Raw genomic sequence first — 20,232 nt, 5'->3', positions numbered from 1 at the left:
GCTGGGGTATATTTGTAGCAATAGCCAAAAATACATTGTATGGGTCAAAATTATTAGATTTTTCTTTTATGCCAAAAATCATTAGGAAATTAAGTAAAGATCATGTTCCATTAAGATTTTTTGTAAAATTCCTACTGTAAATATATCAAAATGTAATTTTTGATTAGTAATATGCATTGTTAAGAACTTAATTTGGACAACTTTAAAGGTGATTTTCTCAGTATTTTGATTTTTTTGCACCCTCAGATTCCTGATTTTAAAATTGATGTATCTCGGCCAAATATTGTCCTATCCTAATAAACCATACATTATTTATTGAGCTTTCATATGATGTATACATCTCAGTTTTGTAAAATTTTACCTTATGACTGGTTTTGTGGTCCAGGGTCACATATGTATATGTAAATTACTTATGCAACATAACTAAACAAATGCATTGAGCATCTTGCCTTAAAAGATTTGACAAGTTGGATGTTATATTTGAAAGATATTTACAATAATAACCATTTATAATTATTTTAGTTTTTATAAAAAAAAAAAGTTTTATAAAAAAAAATATATATATATATAATTTTTTTTTTTTTTTTTTTTTTACAACAGCCTTGATATTAAAAAACAAAACAAAAAAAACCTTGTCCTTAAGTAGGAAAATAGATATTTTTTATTCTCAAGAATGTTTTGTGACTTTTATTCATGCTTGTTTCAAAGAATCAAACTCCATGTGAAGTGATCGGTCACTTTAGTCAAATAAATGAACTAGACCTAATAACACCGTTGATGTGACGTCACATTAATGTCCTGCTGTGTCTGTAGGTTATGGTTTCGTGGACTTCGACTGTCCGGCAGCAGCACAGAAGGCCGTTTCGTCTCTGAAGGCCACCGGTGTACAGGCACAGATGGCGAAGGTAAGACATCTTCATCCCTTCATCCTCACGGCTATTTAAACCGCGTGTGACGCAAGCAAGTTCTGAATACTGAACTTTTGAGTCACTAAAAGTGAGTCATTGATGAGTCAGAGTGAGTGTGTGTGTGATTAAACTGTTGTTTTCTCCTTCAGAGCAAGTGAATGTCTTTCATTATGTAAAAGATACATAAAGTTTCTGAATGAAGTTTCTTCTGCTCACCAAGGCTGCCTTTATTTGGTCACAGTTACAATTTAAAATTGAAGTTTTTTTGTGTTTATATCTGTTCAAAAATCTAATACGCAGATTTGCTGCTCAGGAAACACTTTGGGTCGCTTTAATGCATCGTTGATGGATAAAAGTACCACAAACTTTTCAGTTTCCTGTACCTCTTTTAATAAAGCAGTGTGCAAGATTGTTATGCATTCGTATGTAGTATAGCATGAATGCAATGTCTGTTTGGATAAAAGTTAGTAGTTTTGTGTTATTCTGGTGTCAATTAAATACTTTTATAGTTTTATTAATATTTTGGAGTTAGGCTTTTTTTTATATTTTCCATTTTTAATGTACACTGGCCAAAATTATAAATGCAACACCTTTTTTCATGATCTGAGCTCAAAGCGCTAGGGTAAGGCACACCTGTGCAATAATCATGCTGTCTAATCATGGATGGATTATCTCGGCAAAGGAGAAGTGCTCACTAAGACAGATTTAGACAGATTTGTGAACAATATTTGACAGAAATAGGCCTTTTGTGTACATAGAAAAAGTCTTAGATCTTTGAGTTCAGCTCATGAAAAATGGGGGCAAAAACAAAAGTGTTGCGTTTTATTGTACATCAATTTAAACTAAATAAAAATGAGAAATTTTGCCTTGGCTTTCTTATAAAAATAATGTAAACTATAATATGTACATAAAGGTAAACTTAAAAAAACGAGAAATTTTGCCTTGGCTAGCTTATAAAAATGTGTTTTTATTAGGGCTGTCATTCGATTACAATTTTAATATATTTAATTGCATGATGTTTTGATTAAATAATCTAATCACCAACTAAATTTGGCTGTGAAAATACCCACAAAAGATTATTTAAAGCTATTATTGTGTTAAATGAGAAAGTAACAAGTAGGCGTTACAAATTGTAGCTTTAGAAATGTATATATATATATTTTTTTATTCAGCATAAAATGTATTACACAAACATTTAGGCTGCAATAGTCGAATGTAAACTATAATATGTACATCAAGTTAAACTAAATAAAAATGAGAAATTTTGCCTTGGCCATCTTATAAAAATTGTGTTTTTATTAGGGCTGTCAGTAGATTACAGTTTTAATCGAATTAATTGCATGATGTTTTGATTAATTAATCTCAAACTTAATTTATCTGTGAAAATACCAACAAAAGATTATTGAAAGCTATCATTGTGTTCAATGAGAAAGTAACAAGTAGACATTGCAAAAAGTAGCTTTAGAAAGATTTATTTATTTTTATTCAGCATAAAATTTATTACATAAACATTTAGGCTGCAACAGCGTAATGTAAACTATAATATGTACATCAAGTTTAACTAAATAAAAATAATAAATTTTGCCTTGGCTATCATATAAAAAAAAATTTTTATTAGGGCTGTCAGTAGATTACAATTTTGAATCAAATTAATACAATTTTTCGATTAATTAATCTAATCACAAACTAAGTTTGGCTGTGAAAATACCCACAAAAGATTATTTAAAGCTATTATTGTGTTCAATGAGAAAGTATCCAGTATACATTGCAAAAAGTAGCTTTAGAACGATTTTTTATTTTTTTATTTTTTTTATTCAGCATAAAATGTATTACACAAACATTTAGGCTGCAACAGCGTAATGTAAACTATAATATGTACATAAAGGTAAACTAAAAAAAAAAAAAAGAAATTTTGCCTTGGCTAGCTTATAAAAATGTGTTTTTATTAGGGCTGTCAGTAGATTACAATTTTGAATCGAAATTAATTACATTTTGATTAATTAATCTAATTATTCGCAAACAATCTTTTGTGTGTATTTTCACAGCCAAATTTAATTTAAAGCTATTATTGTGTTAAATGAGAAAGAAACAAGTCGACATTGCAAATAGTAGCTTTAGAATTTTATTTTTTATTTTAAATTTTTTTTTTTTTTTTTTGATTTAGCATAAAATTTAGTACACAAACATTTAGGCTGCAACAGTGTAATGTAAACTATAATATGTACATCAAGTTAACCTAAATAAAAATTAAAGATATTGCCTTGACTAGCTTATAAAAATGTGTTTTTATTAGGGCTGTCAGTAGATTACAATTTTAATCGAATTAATTGCATGATGTTTCGATTAATTAATCGCAAACTTAATTTATCTGTGAAAATACCCACAAAAGATTATTGAAAGCTATCATTGTGTTCAATGAGAAAGTAACAAGTAGACATTGCAAAAAGTAGCTTTAGAAAGATTTATTTATTTTTATTCAGCATAAAATTTATTACACAAACATTTAGGCTGCAACAGCGTAATGTAAACTATAATATGTACATCAAGTTTAACTAAATAAAAATAATAAATTTTGCCTTGGCTATCATATAAAAATTTTTTTTTATTAGGGCTGTCAGTAGATTACAATTTTGAATCAAATTAATAAAATTTTTCGATTAATTAATCTAATCACAAACTAAGTTTGGCTGTGAAAATACCCACAAAAGATTATTTAAAGCTATTATTGTGTTCAATGAGAAAGTATCCAGTATACATTGCAAAAAGTAGCTTTAGAACGATTTTTTTTTTATTTATTTTTTTTATTCAGCATAAAATGTATTACACAAACATTTAGGCTGCAACAGCGTAATGTAAACTAATATGTACATAAAGGTAAACTAAAAAAAAAAAAAGAAATTTTGCCTTGGCTAGCTTATAAAAAATGTGTTTTTATTAGGGCTGTCAGTAGATTACAATTTTGAATTGAAATTAATTATATTTTGATTAATTAATCTAATTATTCGCAAACAATCTTTTGTGTATTTTCACAGCCAAATTTAATTTAAAGCTATTATTGTGTTAAATGAGAAAGAAACAAGTCAACAATGCAAATAGTAGCTTTAGAATTTTATTTTTATTTTAAATTTTTTTTTTTTTGATTTGGCATAAAATTTAGTACACAAACATTTAGGCTGCAACAGTGTAATGTAAACTATAATATGTACATCAAGTTAACCTAAATAAAAATGAAAAATATTGCCTTGACTAGCTTATAAAAATGTGTTTTTATTAGGGCTGTCAGTAGATTACAATTTTGAATCAAATTAATTACTTGCTTCAATGAATTAATCTAATTATTCGCAAATTAAATTTGGCTGTGAAAATACCCACAAAAGATTAAAGCTATTATTGTGTTAAATGAGAAAGTCAACATTGCAAATTGTAGTCATCACATAAACATTTAGGCTGCAAGAGCCTAATGTAAACTATGGAACATAAAAGAAGATCATTTGAGAAACATAATTTAAAGGATTAGTTCACTTTCATAACAACAATGCACAGACAATGTACTCACCCTCTTGTCATCCAAGATGTTCTTGTCTTTTTTTCCTCAGTCGTAAAGAAATTGTTTTTTTTTTGAGGAAAACATTTCAGGATTTCTCTCTTTATAATGGAAATGGATGGCGCCCCGAAGTTTGAACTTCCGAAATGCAGTTTAAATGCAGCTTCAAAAGGCTCTAATCCTTTCTATCTAGCGAAACGATCGGTTATTTTCGAAAAAAAAAAGACAATTTATCTACTTTTTAACCTCAAATGCTCGTCTCGTCTCATCTCTGCGCAGCACATGCGATCTCTGTGTGATTCTAGTAAATACAGTTAGGGTATGTCTAAAAACTCCCATCTCATTTATGTTTTCAATGTTAAAATCGTCCTACAATGCGGTTTTTACCTTTTTTTGTTAAGGGCGTTTGAGTTTCTTTGAATGTTCACTTTGTAAACACTGTGTCGGTACTTTTGCAGCGATCTAAAGCGATTTTGAAGTTAGGGAAGAAAACGAGACGGGAGTTTTTAGACGTACCCTAACTGTATTTACCTGAATCACACAGAGAGCGCATGTGCTGCGCAGAGACCAGACAAGACGAGCATTTGAGGTTAAAAAGTAAATGAAGTGTCTTCTTTTTTTCTTTTCTTTTTTCGAAAATAACCGATCGTTTCGCTAGATAAGACCCTTTCTCCTCGGCTGGGATAGTTTAGAGCCTTTTAAAGCTGCATTTAAACTGCATTTCGGAAGTTCAAACTTGGGGGTGCCATCCATTTCCATTATAAAGAGAGAAATCCTGAAATGTTTTCCTCAAAAAAAACATAATTTCTTTATGACTGAGGAAAGAAAGACATGAACATCTTGGGTGACAAGGGGGTGAGTACATTATCTGTGCATTGTTGTTATGAAAGTGAACTAATCCTTTAAGTAAACAGTGTCAGAATTAAAAAAAAAAAATTTTATTATTAGTATTATTTTAATGAAATTATACTATAAATAAGATGTGCTCAACATATGCTTATTTCATGTAGCAATTTTATGGTTTTATTATTTGGCTTTGTTTATCTGTATTTTGTCATTTGACGTTGTTCTGAGAACTAGTGTTTGTTTTTCTACATATTCCCACAATGAACACCATTAGATCAGTTAGCTAAAGCTTAAGTGACGTTTGTTGAATATTCATGTGAAGTGCCTCCTGTCTTTCCTCGTTTGTGAGGGTAATAAACACCACACTTCCTTTCTCCGTCTCTCTGGTTAGTGTTTAACAGGCGAGTCGGGTGTTAATTAGTTGGTCTAACAGATTCCTGACACACAGGATGAGATCTGGTTGTGTTCACATGCATGAGCTTTAGTTTGTGATGGATGTGCGTTCATGTAAACTGATGATGCTTGAACTGATACACTCTGAATTGAACTGATACGGTGCATGTGAACAGTCGGAGGGTGTTTCTGTCTCGTATTTGGCCTCAAACTGTGCTTGAGCTGTGATTAGACCAGCGAGGCAGGGAAACCGTCCCATAATGCATCTGTCTCCTCTGGTACCCACAACTCCCTCTGTTTGCCCTTCAAAACTTATCGTCTGTTCCTGAGCCAGTTTGACGTCAGTGGAAAAGAAACATTGTTTCAGAGTTGGATAAAGTTATTCATTGTGATGAAAGACACTCTTTTTTTCTTTAGAATAATGCACATTGATCTAGGGCTTATGAAATCTGTCATAGATCGTGAATTCAGTTTTATTTTTCTGATGTTGCTTTGACTCCATTTAATAGCTAAACTAAATTAGCAATCAAGAGGCATGCTTAATTTGTTAAAATCATGGAACCTACGAAATGTATCAAACATTTATTTAAAAAAAGTTTAATGTGAAACTTTTTTTCCCCAGTTTTATTTTTATTTATTCAATTTTAATTTGTCTGGATTTCATTTTTCTCTGGACTTCATTAAAATAGTGAAACCAACCAAATTTATGTAAAGTTTTTTTTTTTCCTCCATCAAACTCTGTAGATATTAACTTTTACATATTTTTTTTTCTGTTTTAACTTTTTTTTTTTTTTTTTTCATTTTATTTTTTTTGGACATTATTAAAGTCATGAGATCTACACAATTTAGATTTTATGTAAAAAGTTTAATAAAAGTGCCTTTTTTTTAACTGTAGATGTTAACTTACATAATTACTTATTTTCATTTTTTTGTGTTTTAATTTTTCTGGGTTTACTTTTTTCTGGACTTCTTTAAAATCGTGAAACCTACACAATTTTTGTATTCATGTAAAAAGTGTAATAAAAGTGACTTTTTTTCTCAAACACTGTAGATGTTAATTTTTATCAACTTTTGTTTCTGTTTTAAATGTTTTTTGTTTTTTTTCCCCATTTTATTTTTTTATTTAATTTTGCTCTGGACTTTATTAAAAACATGAAAACTAAATTTAATTTATGTAAAAAGTTTAATAAAAGTGATTTTTTTCTCAGACTCTGTACATGTAAATTTTTACTTTTTTGTATTTTATTTATTTGTTTGTTTGTTTTTTTTAATCAGTTTTAATTTTTCAGGATTTATTTTTTCTCTGGACATTATTAAAATCATGAAACCTACACAATACAAGAATTTTTGTAAAAAGTGTAATAAGTTTTTTTTCTCAAACTCTGTAGATTTTAAATTAAAAATTTTCAGTTTTATTTAAATTTTTTATTTTAATTTTATTATTATAATTTTTTTTTTTTTTCATTTTTCTGGATTTAATTTTTCTCTGAACTTCATTAAAATCATGAAATCTGCACAATTTAACAAGAATGTATTTAAAAAGTTCTTTTTATTTATTTATTTTTTAGACATTTTTCTGGAATTAATTTTCCTCTGGACTTTATTGAACTCATGTAATTTACACAATTTAACAACTGTTTATTTAAAATTTTCATAAAAGGTGAAATTGTTAAGGCCCTGTGAAATCAGTTTTATTTATTTTATTTTTTTGTTGAAAATTTAAAGCGTATCTAATGTATTAAAATCATGAAACATATTCAATTTAATAACTTAACAAAAGATTAGTTAAAGTGTTTCTTTTATCAAATACATTACTTTTTTTTTCTAAAACTCTTATTTTTACAAAATTTGGATTTCATTTTAATGGTTTAATCCGATTTTATTAAACAGCATATCTAGTAGGCATATCAATTTAACTCATAAAAACTACACATTTATTATTTTTTCACAATAATATGAAATGCTTCGTTGCGTTTTATTTATTTTTTTAATCAAATGCATTAAACATTAACAATTTAATATTTGAATCAAATGAAAATTAAACAAACTCTTTTTAAATTTTTTTGCAATCATAAAGCCATGCAAGTTCACAGTAATACCAGGAACATGAATGGTGAACATCAACTGAGTCAGTTTTGATTTCATATCAGTATCTCTCAGGTGTCATTCATTCGGTTCACTAATCAGATGATAATGAGATGCTAATTAAATGCAAATTTCCTCTCTCACCTTGAATAACAGAAATGATCCAGTGTTCGTTAGGCCTGTAGCTCAGCTGTTTTCCATAGGATTAGAGATTTGTATTTAGTCCCATGATGCTTTGTGTGAATCATGCATCACTGTAACACCGTAAAGAATCAGCATGTAGAATAAACTACTAAACAAAACTACATTTTAGTATTTCGTAGTGATTTTAAGACTGAAATAATCTGTACTACACTTATTTTTCCTCATGGAAGCATTTAGTGAATCTCAGTAGACAGTAAAAACAGATTAACACTGTAGAGCTTCATCTGTATTCCTCTCCAATTAACTATTTCCGTCTGAGTCTAATTGGTGTAATTACAGCAGCAGGGGCTTCTGGGAAACACAAGCTAATCTGAGACTGAAATATGTAGAAGTTTCTAAAGGCGCTGTTTACTGGAGCATCTCTTCATGAGAGTTTGAGAGAATGAGAGGAAATGAAACAAGAAGAGATGTGATTATGTGAATAGGGGAAAACAATTAACTAATAGTTATGACCTTACTTACCCAGTTGATTGATTACTTTAATAATTGATAATAAGTACAGTAGTTTTCTAAAATGTTAAATGTGCAAATGAGCCATTATTTAATGAAATATGTGCTAATGTGCATACATTTCTAGTACAAAAATCTAAACACTGGATGAAGTCAGTTTCAAAATTCTCGTTTAATTTTTGACATATTAGAGTCAAAACTTTTTACAGAGGGAATTTTGAGTATCTCATTTCATCGGCATAATTCAGAAAAAAACCTAGAACGGAGAGGAAACACTTTTTTTGTTACCATTTTTTGGGGAAAAAAATGTTATATAAAATCAAGAACAAAGTACAAATCCCTTTTAAAAAAACTTTCAGGATATAGATGGGAATAAAAATGTAAAGTTTGGTGTGTGTAAGTGCTACTGAAGTGGAGATTTATGGCTCAGTGTAGGACAAAAACTCATTTTGAGAAAATGGCCTTTAAAAATATGGATTGTGATTGAAATCCATCGACACAAATAGATAAAGTGCTATAAAAGAAACACTTAACAGTGTTTTTTGGAAGTTTTCTTTCCACTAGTCTGAAAAAACACTTGATGAAACACCAGAAAGCCCAAAATCTCAAACTTGATAGGTGCATGAAAAAAATGCGTTTTTGCCTGCAGTGTCTCCCCTTAAACTCACATTAACCTCTGGTTAAAATAGATCTGAGATGCTCAGACTCATCATTTGTGTCATTTCTGAAGACATATTCCACAACAGACAAACACAATAATCAGAGCATCTGAAAGCCCATATGTGTGTGGAGACCAAGTGTGTGTTTGTTTGTTTACGCAACAGAATCAGACACACACACACACACACACACACACACACACACACACACTGCCAGAGACGTCTGTTTCCTTTGCCAGTCACGCCATCCTTCCAGCACAGATCACATTGAACGTGTATATGCCAGGCGCAGACACACACACACACACACACACGCACACGTTTGTTTTTGTGAATTGTGGGGACATTCCATAGACGTAATGGTTTTTATACTGTACAAACGATATTTGCTATCACCCTACACCTTCCCTACACCTAAACCTAGCCCTCACAGGAGACTGTGCATATCTTTACATTCTCAAAAAAACGTATTCTGTATGATTTATAAGCCTTTTGAAAAGTGGGGACATGGGCAATGTCCTCATAAGTCACCCTCTCCTTGTAATACCTATGTCATACCCATGTTATTACACACATTTGTTTCCTGATGTCACAAAAACAAACACACACATACACACACACTCATACAGTGTCTTGCAAAAGTATTCATACCCCTTCGTTTTTTTCACGTTTTGTTGCAGCATTATGTTAAACTGCTTTTAAACTAGTTTTCCCCACATCAATTTACACTCCATACACCATAATAATGACAAAGCAAAAACCAGATTTGCAAATGTTACAAATGTATTAAAAATAAAACACTGAAATAAGTAGATTGCATAAGTATTCCCTTAACTCAGTACATAGTTGAAGCACCTTTACAGCCTCAAGTCTTTTTGGGTCTGATGTGACAAGCTTTGCACATCTGCATTTGGCAATTATCTGCCATTCTTCGCCTCACCTTTTCACCTCTCCATCTCTGTCAGCTTGGACATTTTCTAGAGTCCTAGTTGTTGTTCCAATCGTCTTCCATTATGGATAATACTTCTGTCAACCTTCAATGCAGCAGATTTGTTTCTGAACTCTTCCCTAGATCATCGCCTTAACGCAAGTCTGTCACTGAGCTCTACAGGCAGTTATCTTGACCTCAGGACTTGGTTTTTGCTCTGATATGCATTTTCAGCTGTTAGACCCTTTCTAAATCAGACTCATTCAAATGATTTGCCACAGTTTAACTCCACTCCAAGTGTAGTAACACCTAGAATCAATATGAATGCTCCTGAGCTAAATTCCGAGTGTCCCAAAAAGGGTATGAATACTTATGCAACGGGATCTTTTCAGTTTTTTATTTCTAATAAATTTGCAAAGTTGGTACAAACCTGTTTTGTGCTTTGTCATTATGGTGTATGAGATGTAGATTGATGTGGGAAAAAGTAATTTAAAGCAGTATAACAATGCTGCAACAAAACAAAATGTGAAATAAATGAAGGGGTATGAATTCTTTTGCAAGGCACTGTATATACATGGGTCAAAGACGTTAAGTAGTCCACATTTTACAAAATTTACAAAAGTGATTTTATATCCATAGAAAGCACTTTTAAATGTAAGTAAAGTGTCTACTTTTAAAGTTTCAAATACGTTTTTGGAGAATAAAATGTCAAAATTTGGTTGAATTAATGTTGCAGTGTAACAATATTTATGTAAAAATTCAAACAACATGATTAATCCATAAAAATCCTTCCCAGCAAACACATTCACGTTGTGGAAACATCTGTGCAACATTCCATTTTTACAAAGGCAATGTTGCCTTTTATGTGATCGCAACATTGTAACAACGTAGAAATGTAAGACACGAAAGGGCTGTGGTGGCTTTGTTGCGCTACATTCATCAACGGGAGACGACGTTTTTACTACATGTATTTTCTTTTTTATGCCAGATTTTAAATATTGCCTTTTCTGCGTGTTATATCAGACACCGGATAAGTATGTAATACTTTTAGATACTGTTTAATATTAAAATTCGTTCATCAATATTGTTCATTACTCATTCATAAATATTGTTTTTAACTTAACATCTGCTTGTGTAAACTCTGAAGAGTTGAAAATGCCATGCAAATTCATATAATCAAACTTTATTTCAAACCAAACATTTCATACATACAAAGGATTTCTAAGTACGTTACCAGAAGTTAGCCTATACATTTGGAGGAAAATGCAATATAGAGTGTACTAAGTATTTAAAAATATTAAGTCATTTAGTTAAAGTATATTAAATTACGAATAAAAAAGCAAATGCATCTGCGAACGTTTATTAAACGAGAAAAGCAACAAAACGGGTGGTTGTAGTCGAGGGATCATTTCTATTTGAACTTCATTTCTATTGATCATTTTTATATGCATGCATGCATACATAAATACAATTGTTTCATAAATAATTTAATAATAGTAATATGTATTTTTATTATAATTATTAAAATAATTTAATATATTAAAAATAAACAAGCATAATATGCATGCATACATGCAATAAGTACTGTCTGCAGGGCAGTGTTTAAATTATTATTGTTTTATTTTTATTAGAATTACATTAATTACTCATTTCTTAAAATAGATATACACATTTTATTAATGTAAATAATACATATTTATATTTATATATATTTATATATATATATATATATATATATATATATATATATATATATATATATATATGTGTGTGTATATATATATATATATATATATATATATATGTGTGTATATATATATATATGTGTGTGTATATATATATGTGTGTGTGTGTGTGTGTATAATGTCTATAAATATATGTATATTTGTAGCAATAGCCAAAAATACATTGTATGGGTCAAAATAATCATTTTTTCTTGTTCCATGAAGATATATTTTTTAATTTCCTACCATAAATATATTGAAACTTAATTTTTGATTAATAATATGCATTGCTAAGAACTTAATTTGGACAACTTTAAAGGTGATTTTCTCAATATTTAGATCTTTTTGCACCCTCAGATTCCAGATATTCAAATAATTGTATCTCTGCCATATATGTGACCCTGGACCACAAAACCAATCATAAGGTTAAATTTTACAAAACTGAGATTTATACATCATATGAAAGCTCAATAAATAAGCTTTCTATTGATGTATGGTTTGTTAGGATAGGACAATATTTGGCTGAGATACATCTATTTGAAAATCTAGAATCTGAGGGTGGAAAAAAATCAAAATACTGAGAAAATCACCTTTAAAGTTGTCCAAATTAAGTTCTTAACAATGCATATTACTAATCAAAAATTACATTTTGATAGGTTTACAGTAGGAATTTTACAAAAAATCTTAATGTAACATGATCTTTACTTAATTTCCTAATGATTTTTGACATAAAAGAAAAATCTATAATTTTGACCCATACAATGTATTTTTGGCTATTGCTACAAATATATCCCAGCGACTTAAGACTGGTTTTGTGCTCCAGGGTCACATATGACCATATCCTAACAAAACCATACATCATTGGAAAGTTTATTTCATTCAGTTTTCAGATGATGTATAAATCTCAATTTCCCAAAAATGTACTCTTATGGCTGGTTTTGTGGTCCAGGGTCACATGTGTGTAATTCATATCATTTATATCATTATGCATAATTTAGTTATTATAATGTAAAATGTTTTAATTTATATATTTTAGTTATTGCATATATTATGACATATAATTCTAAGTAAAGTTCTCAACTTAGGTTATTTTCTTAATGTAAATACCTAAAATTTAAATGACATGTTTTATATTTATTTCTATCAATGTGAATATAAAACTCATTTGAAGCATTAACAAAGACTAGTATAGTATGTGAATGTTACCAAAATAGCACTGGTTTAATAAAGTGTCAGTTTGATGATAGATTGAAGTGTTGAAGTAATCTGATGGATGTGTGTGTGTGTGTTTGTGTGTAGCAGCAGGAGCAGGACCCCACTAACCTGTACCTGTCTAATCTGGCCGTGTCTATGGATGAACAGGAGCTGGAGGCGCTGCTCAGACCCTTCGGTCATGTGATCTCCACACGGATATTACGGGACGCCAGCGGCATGAGCAGAGGAGTCGGCTTCGCCAGGTGTGTGTTCATTCATCAAACCCTCATTAAACTGAGTGTTAAATAGACTCTAAAGAAGTCAAGTGTGTGCTTTTATGAGGATGGAGATTGATTCTGTGCTAATGAGGGTCAACAACAGCGTCTTCATTTCAACAGTTGCCACTAAAACGAACAGTTAATATTGAGAGTATCAGGACAACAACGGTGTTTTTGTGCAGACAGTTATTTTTTCATGAATTTTATTAAGACTATATAATAACACCCAATGCACATTCATATTTATAAAAATGCTAGGATGTTTTAGTGTCTAAAACATGCAGATTTGAATAATTTTATGTATAATTGTATTTTTATTACATTATTATTTTTATTATTATTATTATTATTATTATTATTATTAAAAGTAGTAGTAGTAGTGTTGTTAGATTAGATTAGATTAGATTAGATTAGATTAGATTAAATTATTTTTCTAATTTTATTATGATTTTTTTATTATACTTTATTATAATTTTATTCATTTGTTGTTTTATTTCTTTATTTTTCAGTAGTATTTTTATATAATATTACCCAGTGTGAATTTATATTTATTTATATTCATGCTAATAAACCACATTGTAAACCCTAAAACATACAGATTTGAATAACAATTTTATTATTAATATTATTATTATTATTATTGTTATTATTATTATTATTTATATTATCTTAGATTATATTAAATTATTTTTCCAATTTTATTATGATTTTTTATTATAGTTTATTATTTTATTCAGTTGTTGTTTTATTTCTTTATTTTAAGTAGATTTTTATATAATAATACCCAGTGTGATTTTATATTTATTTGTTCATGCTAATAAACAACATTGTAAACTCTAAAACATACAGATTTGAATAACAATTGTATTACTATTATTTATATTATATTATATTATATTAAATTATTTTTTTCTAATTTTATTATTTTTAAATTATAGTTTATTATAATTTTATTCAGTTGTAGTTTTATTTCTTTATTTTTTCAGTAATATTTTTATATAATAATACCCAGTGTGAATTTATACTTATATTCATGCTAATAAACAATATTGTAAACTCTAAAACATACAGATTTCAATAAAAAATGTATTATTATTAATATTATATTTGATTATATTAAATTATTTTTCAAATTTTATTATGATTTTTTTATTAGTTTATTATAATTTTATTAATTTGTTTTTCTTTATTTTTAGTAGTGTTTTATATAATACCCAATGTGAATTTATATATATTTATATTCATGCTAATAAACAATATTATAAACTCAAAAACATACTGAATTGAATAACAATGTTATTATTGTTTTTTATATTATATTAGATTATATTAAATATTTTTTTCTAATTTTATTATTTTTTATGGTTTATTCTTTTTTTCATTTGTTGTTTTATTTCTTTATTTTTCAGTAGTATTTTTATATAATGACACCCAGTGTGAATTTATATTTATTTATATTCATGCTAATAAACCACATTGTAAACTAAAACATACAGATTTTAATAACAATTGTATTATTATTTATATTATATTAGATTATATTAAATTATTTTTTCTAATTTTATTATTTTTTATTATAGTTTATTATAATTGTATTCATTTGTTGTTTTATTTGTTTATTTTTATTATTTTTTTATATATATATATTAGGGCCGGGACTCGATTAAAAAAATTAATCTAATTAATTAGAGGCTTTGTAATTAATTAATCGAAATTAATCGCATTTTAATCGCATATAAATATTTGACCTGAGAACAGTGAGAAGTAAGTTTTTTTCATATGGATTTTTAGTATACCATTGAATAATGACTGAATACATAAACTTAAGCAACAAAATATTGTTTATTTTTGTTCAACCAAGTCCAACAGACCAGTGCAATATTGCCATTAAGTGTAGCAATAGGATATACAGTGTTTCCCCTAGGTTTCCATACTTTTTTTTCTCGGTACTTTACCCTACTTTGTGTAATAACGAAAACATTTATTTCAGTGAAAAAATAAACCCAAAACTCTCTATTTTAACATTTTGAACAATAGGGCTTTAAAATCTTTTGCTTTTTTTTTTTTTAAAGAAATTCTTGTGTTTTATTTTTTCTCATAATCAAATGAAAGCATAAACATTTATTTATTTTTAATCAAATGAAAAATAAACCTTTTTAATTTTTGGCAAACAAACAGAGGTTTGCTGTTAAAATCAATAAATAATAATAATTTAACATTTAAATAATAATCGTAGTACAATTAAGTGGTTAATCGTGTTGTTTTATTTATCATATATATTGTTTTTTATCAATTATTTAAATAGGAATATTGTTCTGTTTCATGTTAAACCGTACTTTTATTTTGACAGGTTGCCGTGAAGTTTCTGTGTGTAAAGTATGATATGATGCTAGTTTTCTCAAATGAAACGGTAAAAGTGACACTCACAGTAGCTTTGGAGATTGAGTCTATCTGTTCATGTGAGATGCAAATGCCAAAAATTAACGGGAGCATCACGCGTGCAGTAAAAAAAAGCGTCTCTGCCATTCTAACACACAGAGGCAAACGGAACATATCGGATTCATATTAAAACGGTCTTTTTGCATTTCAGTTTTCACAGACACTAGTCCATATCGCGATTTGAATTAAGTGACAGACGAACTTTTGATTTATCAATCCAAAAATCGACGAATTTACGTGGCATTCCGCGCTATAGTAAATTCGGTTTTTATGAATGGAGTCCGCGATCCAGTCCGTGTTTTCTTGGAGGAGACATTGTAAACGCGCCCCCCTAAGATAATGGTAGGGGAAACACTGGGATATTTAGAAATATAGCCTACATTTCAGAAATTCAGGTACCCTATAGGTAGGTAGACCTTCTGTAAAAGCATTGAGGTGATACTTGAGGCTCGATGTGCTGCGGTGATATGCGCATTCCTTTGTCTAAACGCTAGTTGGTGCTCTAGTATAATCGGTCCGCTGAAACTCATCCAGTGAGAAACGTTCCGCGGTGCAAAATTAAGTGTGATTAAAATGCGTTAAAAAAAATTAACGCGTTATTTTTGTGTAATTAATTAATCTAAATTAACGCGTTAAAGTCCCGGCCCTAATATATATATAATAAAACCCAGCCTGAATTCATACTTATATTCATGCTAATAAACAATATTGTAAACTCTAAAACATACAGATTTCAATAAATTTTTTTATTATTATTATTTTAAATAAGATTTTTTTTTTTTTTTTTTTTTTTTTTTTTTTTATCACTGCATTAATAAACCTTCCCTTTTTCAAGGACTAAAACATACAGGGATGTATTAACTTTATTTCTTTATTTTTAAATTAGTATTTTTGTATAATACAAAAATAAAAATGTAATAAAAATTGCAATATTAATTATATTTATTTATATTCACACTGATAAATCACATTGTAAACTCTAAAACAAATACAGTTGTAATTAAGTATTTATTTTGTTAAGTTGTAAACCTTTTTGATTGTAAACACTGGAATTCTTCTGCAAATTATTGCTCAAAAAAAAAAAAAAGATTTTTACAAAAAAATCACAAGCCAGCTCATGAAATAAAATCTCTATTGTAAATCTTTGAAACACAACACAAATACAGTGCTGTGTATTCCCGGTGGGTTTTTCCCTCGTATTTGTGAGTGTTTTATTCCAGTCGTGTGTGTGTTTTGTTCTTCAGGATGGAGTCCACTGAGAAATGTGAAGTTGTCATACAACATTTCAATGGAAAATATCTCAAAACTTCAGCAGGAACGCCAGGTACTGTTGTGACCGCTCTCAATTCACTACACCTGAACTCATGACCAACAGAACTACAAACACAAATGTTTAGCACCCTGTTTTGGTGATATTGCTCAGATCGTACATAGCTCATGGAGTTGTTGGTTTCATAATCGTGTCAGCTTTGTCTCAGGTTTCTCATAAGCTCATAATAATAATGAAACCCAAATGAGTCTCTATTTATTATCCAGTAAGAATCTAGAGCTGGAAAATCACTGTGGAGCAGCGCAGATTAGTGTTGCATGATATACCGCTACTACAAAGGTATCGCTATACCCTGCTTTAAAAAACAGTATGGTTTCACATTTTATTAGTTCTGGTACTTTAAGGAGAGACACTGCAGGCAAAAACACTTGTTTTTTCATGCACCTGTCAAGTTTGAGATTTTGGGCTTTTTGGTGTTTCATAAAGTGTTTTTTTCAGACTAGTGGAAAGAAAACACCTGAAATGCACTGTTAAGTGTTTCTTTTATAGCACTTTATCTATTTGTGTCAATAGATTTCAATTACAGTGCATATTTCTAAAGGCCATTTTTTCAAAATGAGTTTTTTCTTCTACACTGAGCCATAAATCTCCACTTTAGTCGAACTTACACACAACAAAATTTACATTTTTATTCCTGTCTATATTCTGAAGGTTTTTACAGAGAGAATTGTTCATATATGATTTGCTTGATTTTATACAACTTTTTATTCCCTAAAAAATGTTACAAAATATGGTGTTTCTTGTATGTTCGTAGTTTTTTCTGAATTAGGGCATAACGAAATGAGAGAATTTTCATTCCCTCTGTAAAAACTTTTGACTGTAATATGTGACCCTGGACCACAAAACCAGTCATAAGGTTAAATTTTACAAAACTGAGATGTATACATCATATGAATACTCAATAAATAAGCTTTCTATTGATGTATGGTTTGTTAGGATAGGACAATATTTGACCGAGATACATCTATTTGAAAATCTGGAATCTGAGGGTGCAAAAAAAATCTAAATACTGAGAAAATCACCTTTAAAGTTGTCCAAATTAAGTTCTTAACAATGCATATTACTAATCAAAAATTACATTTTGATATATTTATAGTAGGAATTTTACAAAAAATCTTCATGGAACATGATCTTTACTTAATTCCCTAATGATTTTTGGCATAAAAGAAAAATCAATAATTTTGACCCACACAATGTATTTTTGGCTATTGCTACAAATATACCCCAGCGACTTAAGACTGGTTTTGTGGTCCAGGGTCACATATGTCAAAATAATTAAACAAGATTTTTGGAACCTACTTCATCCAGTTTTTAGATTTTTGTACTAGAAATATGCGCGAATTAGCGCACATTTCATTAAATAATGCCTGTTTTGCATATTTAAACCATATCATATATAAACATGAATGTAAAGGCTGCGACCTGTCAAAATAAAAGTTTGGTTTAACTTGATGGAAACATTACTTAATGTAATGATAGTACTGCTACTAATAATAAAAATATTATTAAAACAATATTTAGCAGAAACAAATTATTTACCAGAATTTATTTACAAGAAAATACACAAGACACTATTTCTGAAAAAAAGGAATAATAATTCTTTATTAAATCTAATTAATTTTAATTAGGCTCTAATAGGCTTTTGATTTATTAAAGATTAATGAAACTATTAAAATGGAATGCAGGAAATTAATAGCAAACAGATTCACAGAATTTGAATTTGAGAAAAATAATAAAACGTATTTTATAGGGCCTTAATGTAGTTTTTGTTAAACTTTTAAGAAATTGCTGTTAAGTCGTGTATGTTTTGTGATTTCAGTTGATTAGAAATGTTTTTTGATTCATATTTTTTTTTAATGTAACCATTAAAACGGAGTCTATAAAAATTCAAAACAGGAAAAATGGAATCCAGAAAAAGTATCGGAATTGGAACAACTCTACTCTGAACACAGGTAGAGACAGTGTTGTTTTCGTCAACGATGAAGATGACGAAATCATTTCGTTGACGCAACTTTTTTCCATGACGATAACGAGACGATGACGAGATAAAAATGGCTCGTTGATGACTAAAACATGACGAGAAATGTGTGTGAGTTTTCGTTGATGAGACGAGAATAGACGAAAATGTTAGTGGGTGGTCCGTCAGACGTTTAAAATGCATGACATTTCTGCTTATTGTGCATGCCAATTACAACCGGAAAATTTCTGCCGCTATGGCAAGCCGTTTTAACATTAAAAACTCCTTGTCATACTAGTATGGCAAGCCGCTTTAGCATTCCACCCTTGTTTGTATTTTATGTTTTAAAACATGCCTTCATTATTGTAATTATTGGTGAAAATAGTCGATCCGGAAGCTCACATTGTGTTTAACTATAGATCTGTTATTTTCAGAACTTAAGTGACACTACCCAACAGCAAAATACTTACTGACCTACATTAATTTGTTAAAAGACTACTTTTTCCCCCTTTTTTGACTAAAACTAGACTAAAACCTTTTTGACTTTTCGTCGACTAAAACTAGACTAAAACCTTTTTGACTTTTCGTCGACTAAAATTGGACTAAAACTATCACATTTAGAAGTGACTAAAATTTGACTAAAACTAATAACCATTTTAGTCCAAAAGACTAAGACTAAGACTAAATCTAAGATGGTTGTCAAAAACAACACTGGGTAGAGATTCGTTTAAAGTCCCTGATAGCACACGTACATCTCGGAGATGTCTATTAGACGTCTGCATTTACATCTGCAAGACGTAGTTTGCTCGTCTGCAATACATCTATTGGACATTTCCTATCAGATGACAAATAGACGTCTATTAGATGTCTTTAAGATGTTTATGAATTAGAATGTATGTAAAACTGACATCTTACACACATCAGCCTGATGTTACGTACACAGTAGACGCTTTACAGATCAAGAGATCTTTAACAGACATCTTGCAGACGTATGCTATCTGGGGTCCTTCTTTAAGGATTTCTCTACTTTCAAAATAAAATAGTCCTGATAATTTACTTACCCCTATGTAATCAGAGATGTTCATGTCTGTCTTCAGTTGCACAGGAATTAAGCTTTTTTTAGGGAAAACATTTCATTTCATTTATTTCATTTTCTCCTCCAACTTCAAAATTGTCATTCATCGCTGCAGAAGCACGGCCCAGTGTTTATAAAGTCAACGTACAAGGAGGGTCAAACACCTTTTACAAAAAAAATGTAAAACAGCGATTTGTTGGAATGCAATGTGTTTATGC

The 20,232-nt window shown here is 29.3% G+C and overlaps 1 protein-coding gene across 1 annotated transcript in view; it reads left to right on the top strand.

Annotated features, from left to right (window-relative positions):
• LOC141289652 (RNA-binding motif, single-stranded-interacting protein 3-like) overlaps positions 1–20,232 on the top strand; it is a 77,349-nt gene that overhangs the window by 39,362 nt on the left and 17,755 nt on the right. The window contains exons 4-6 of the mRNA XM_073821809.1: positions 814–905; positions 13,041–13,198; positions 16,897–16,976. Of these exons, the coding sequence (XP_073677910.1) occupies positions 814–905; positions 13,041–13,198; positions 16,897–16,976 (330 nt within the window). The remainder of the gene's footprint in view (positions 1–813; positions 906–13,040; positions 13,199–16,896; positions 16,977–20,232) is intronic.

Source organism: Garra rufa, chromosome 17, assembly GCF_049309525.1.
Source record: "Garra rufa chromosome 17, GarRuf1.0, whole genome shotgun sequence".
NCBI classification, from domain to species: Eukaryota; Metazoa; Chordata; class Actinopteri; order Cypriniformes; family Cyprinidae; genus Garra; species Garra rufa.
Note: the sequence above shows the minus strand (reverse complement) of the source record. Positions and strands in the feature narration are given on the sequence as shown.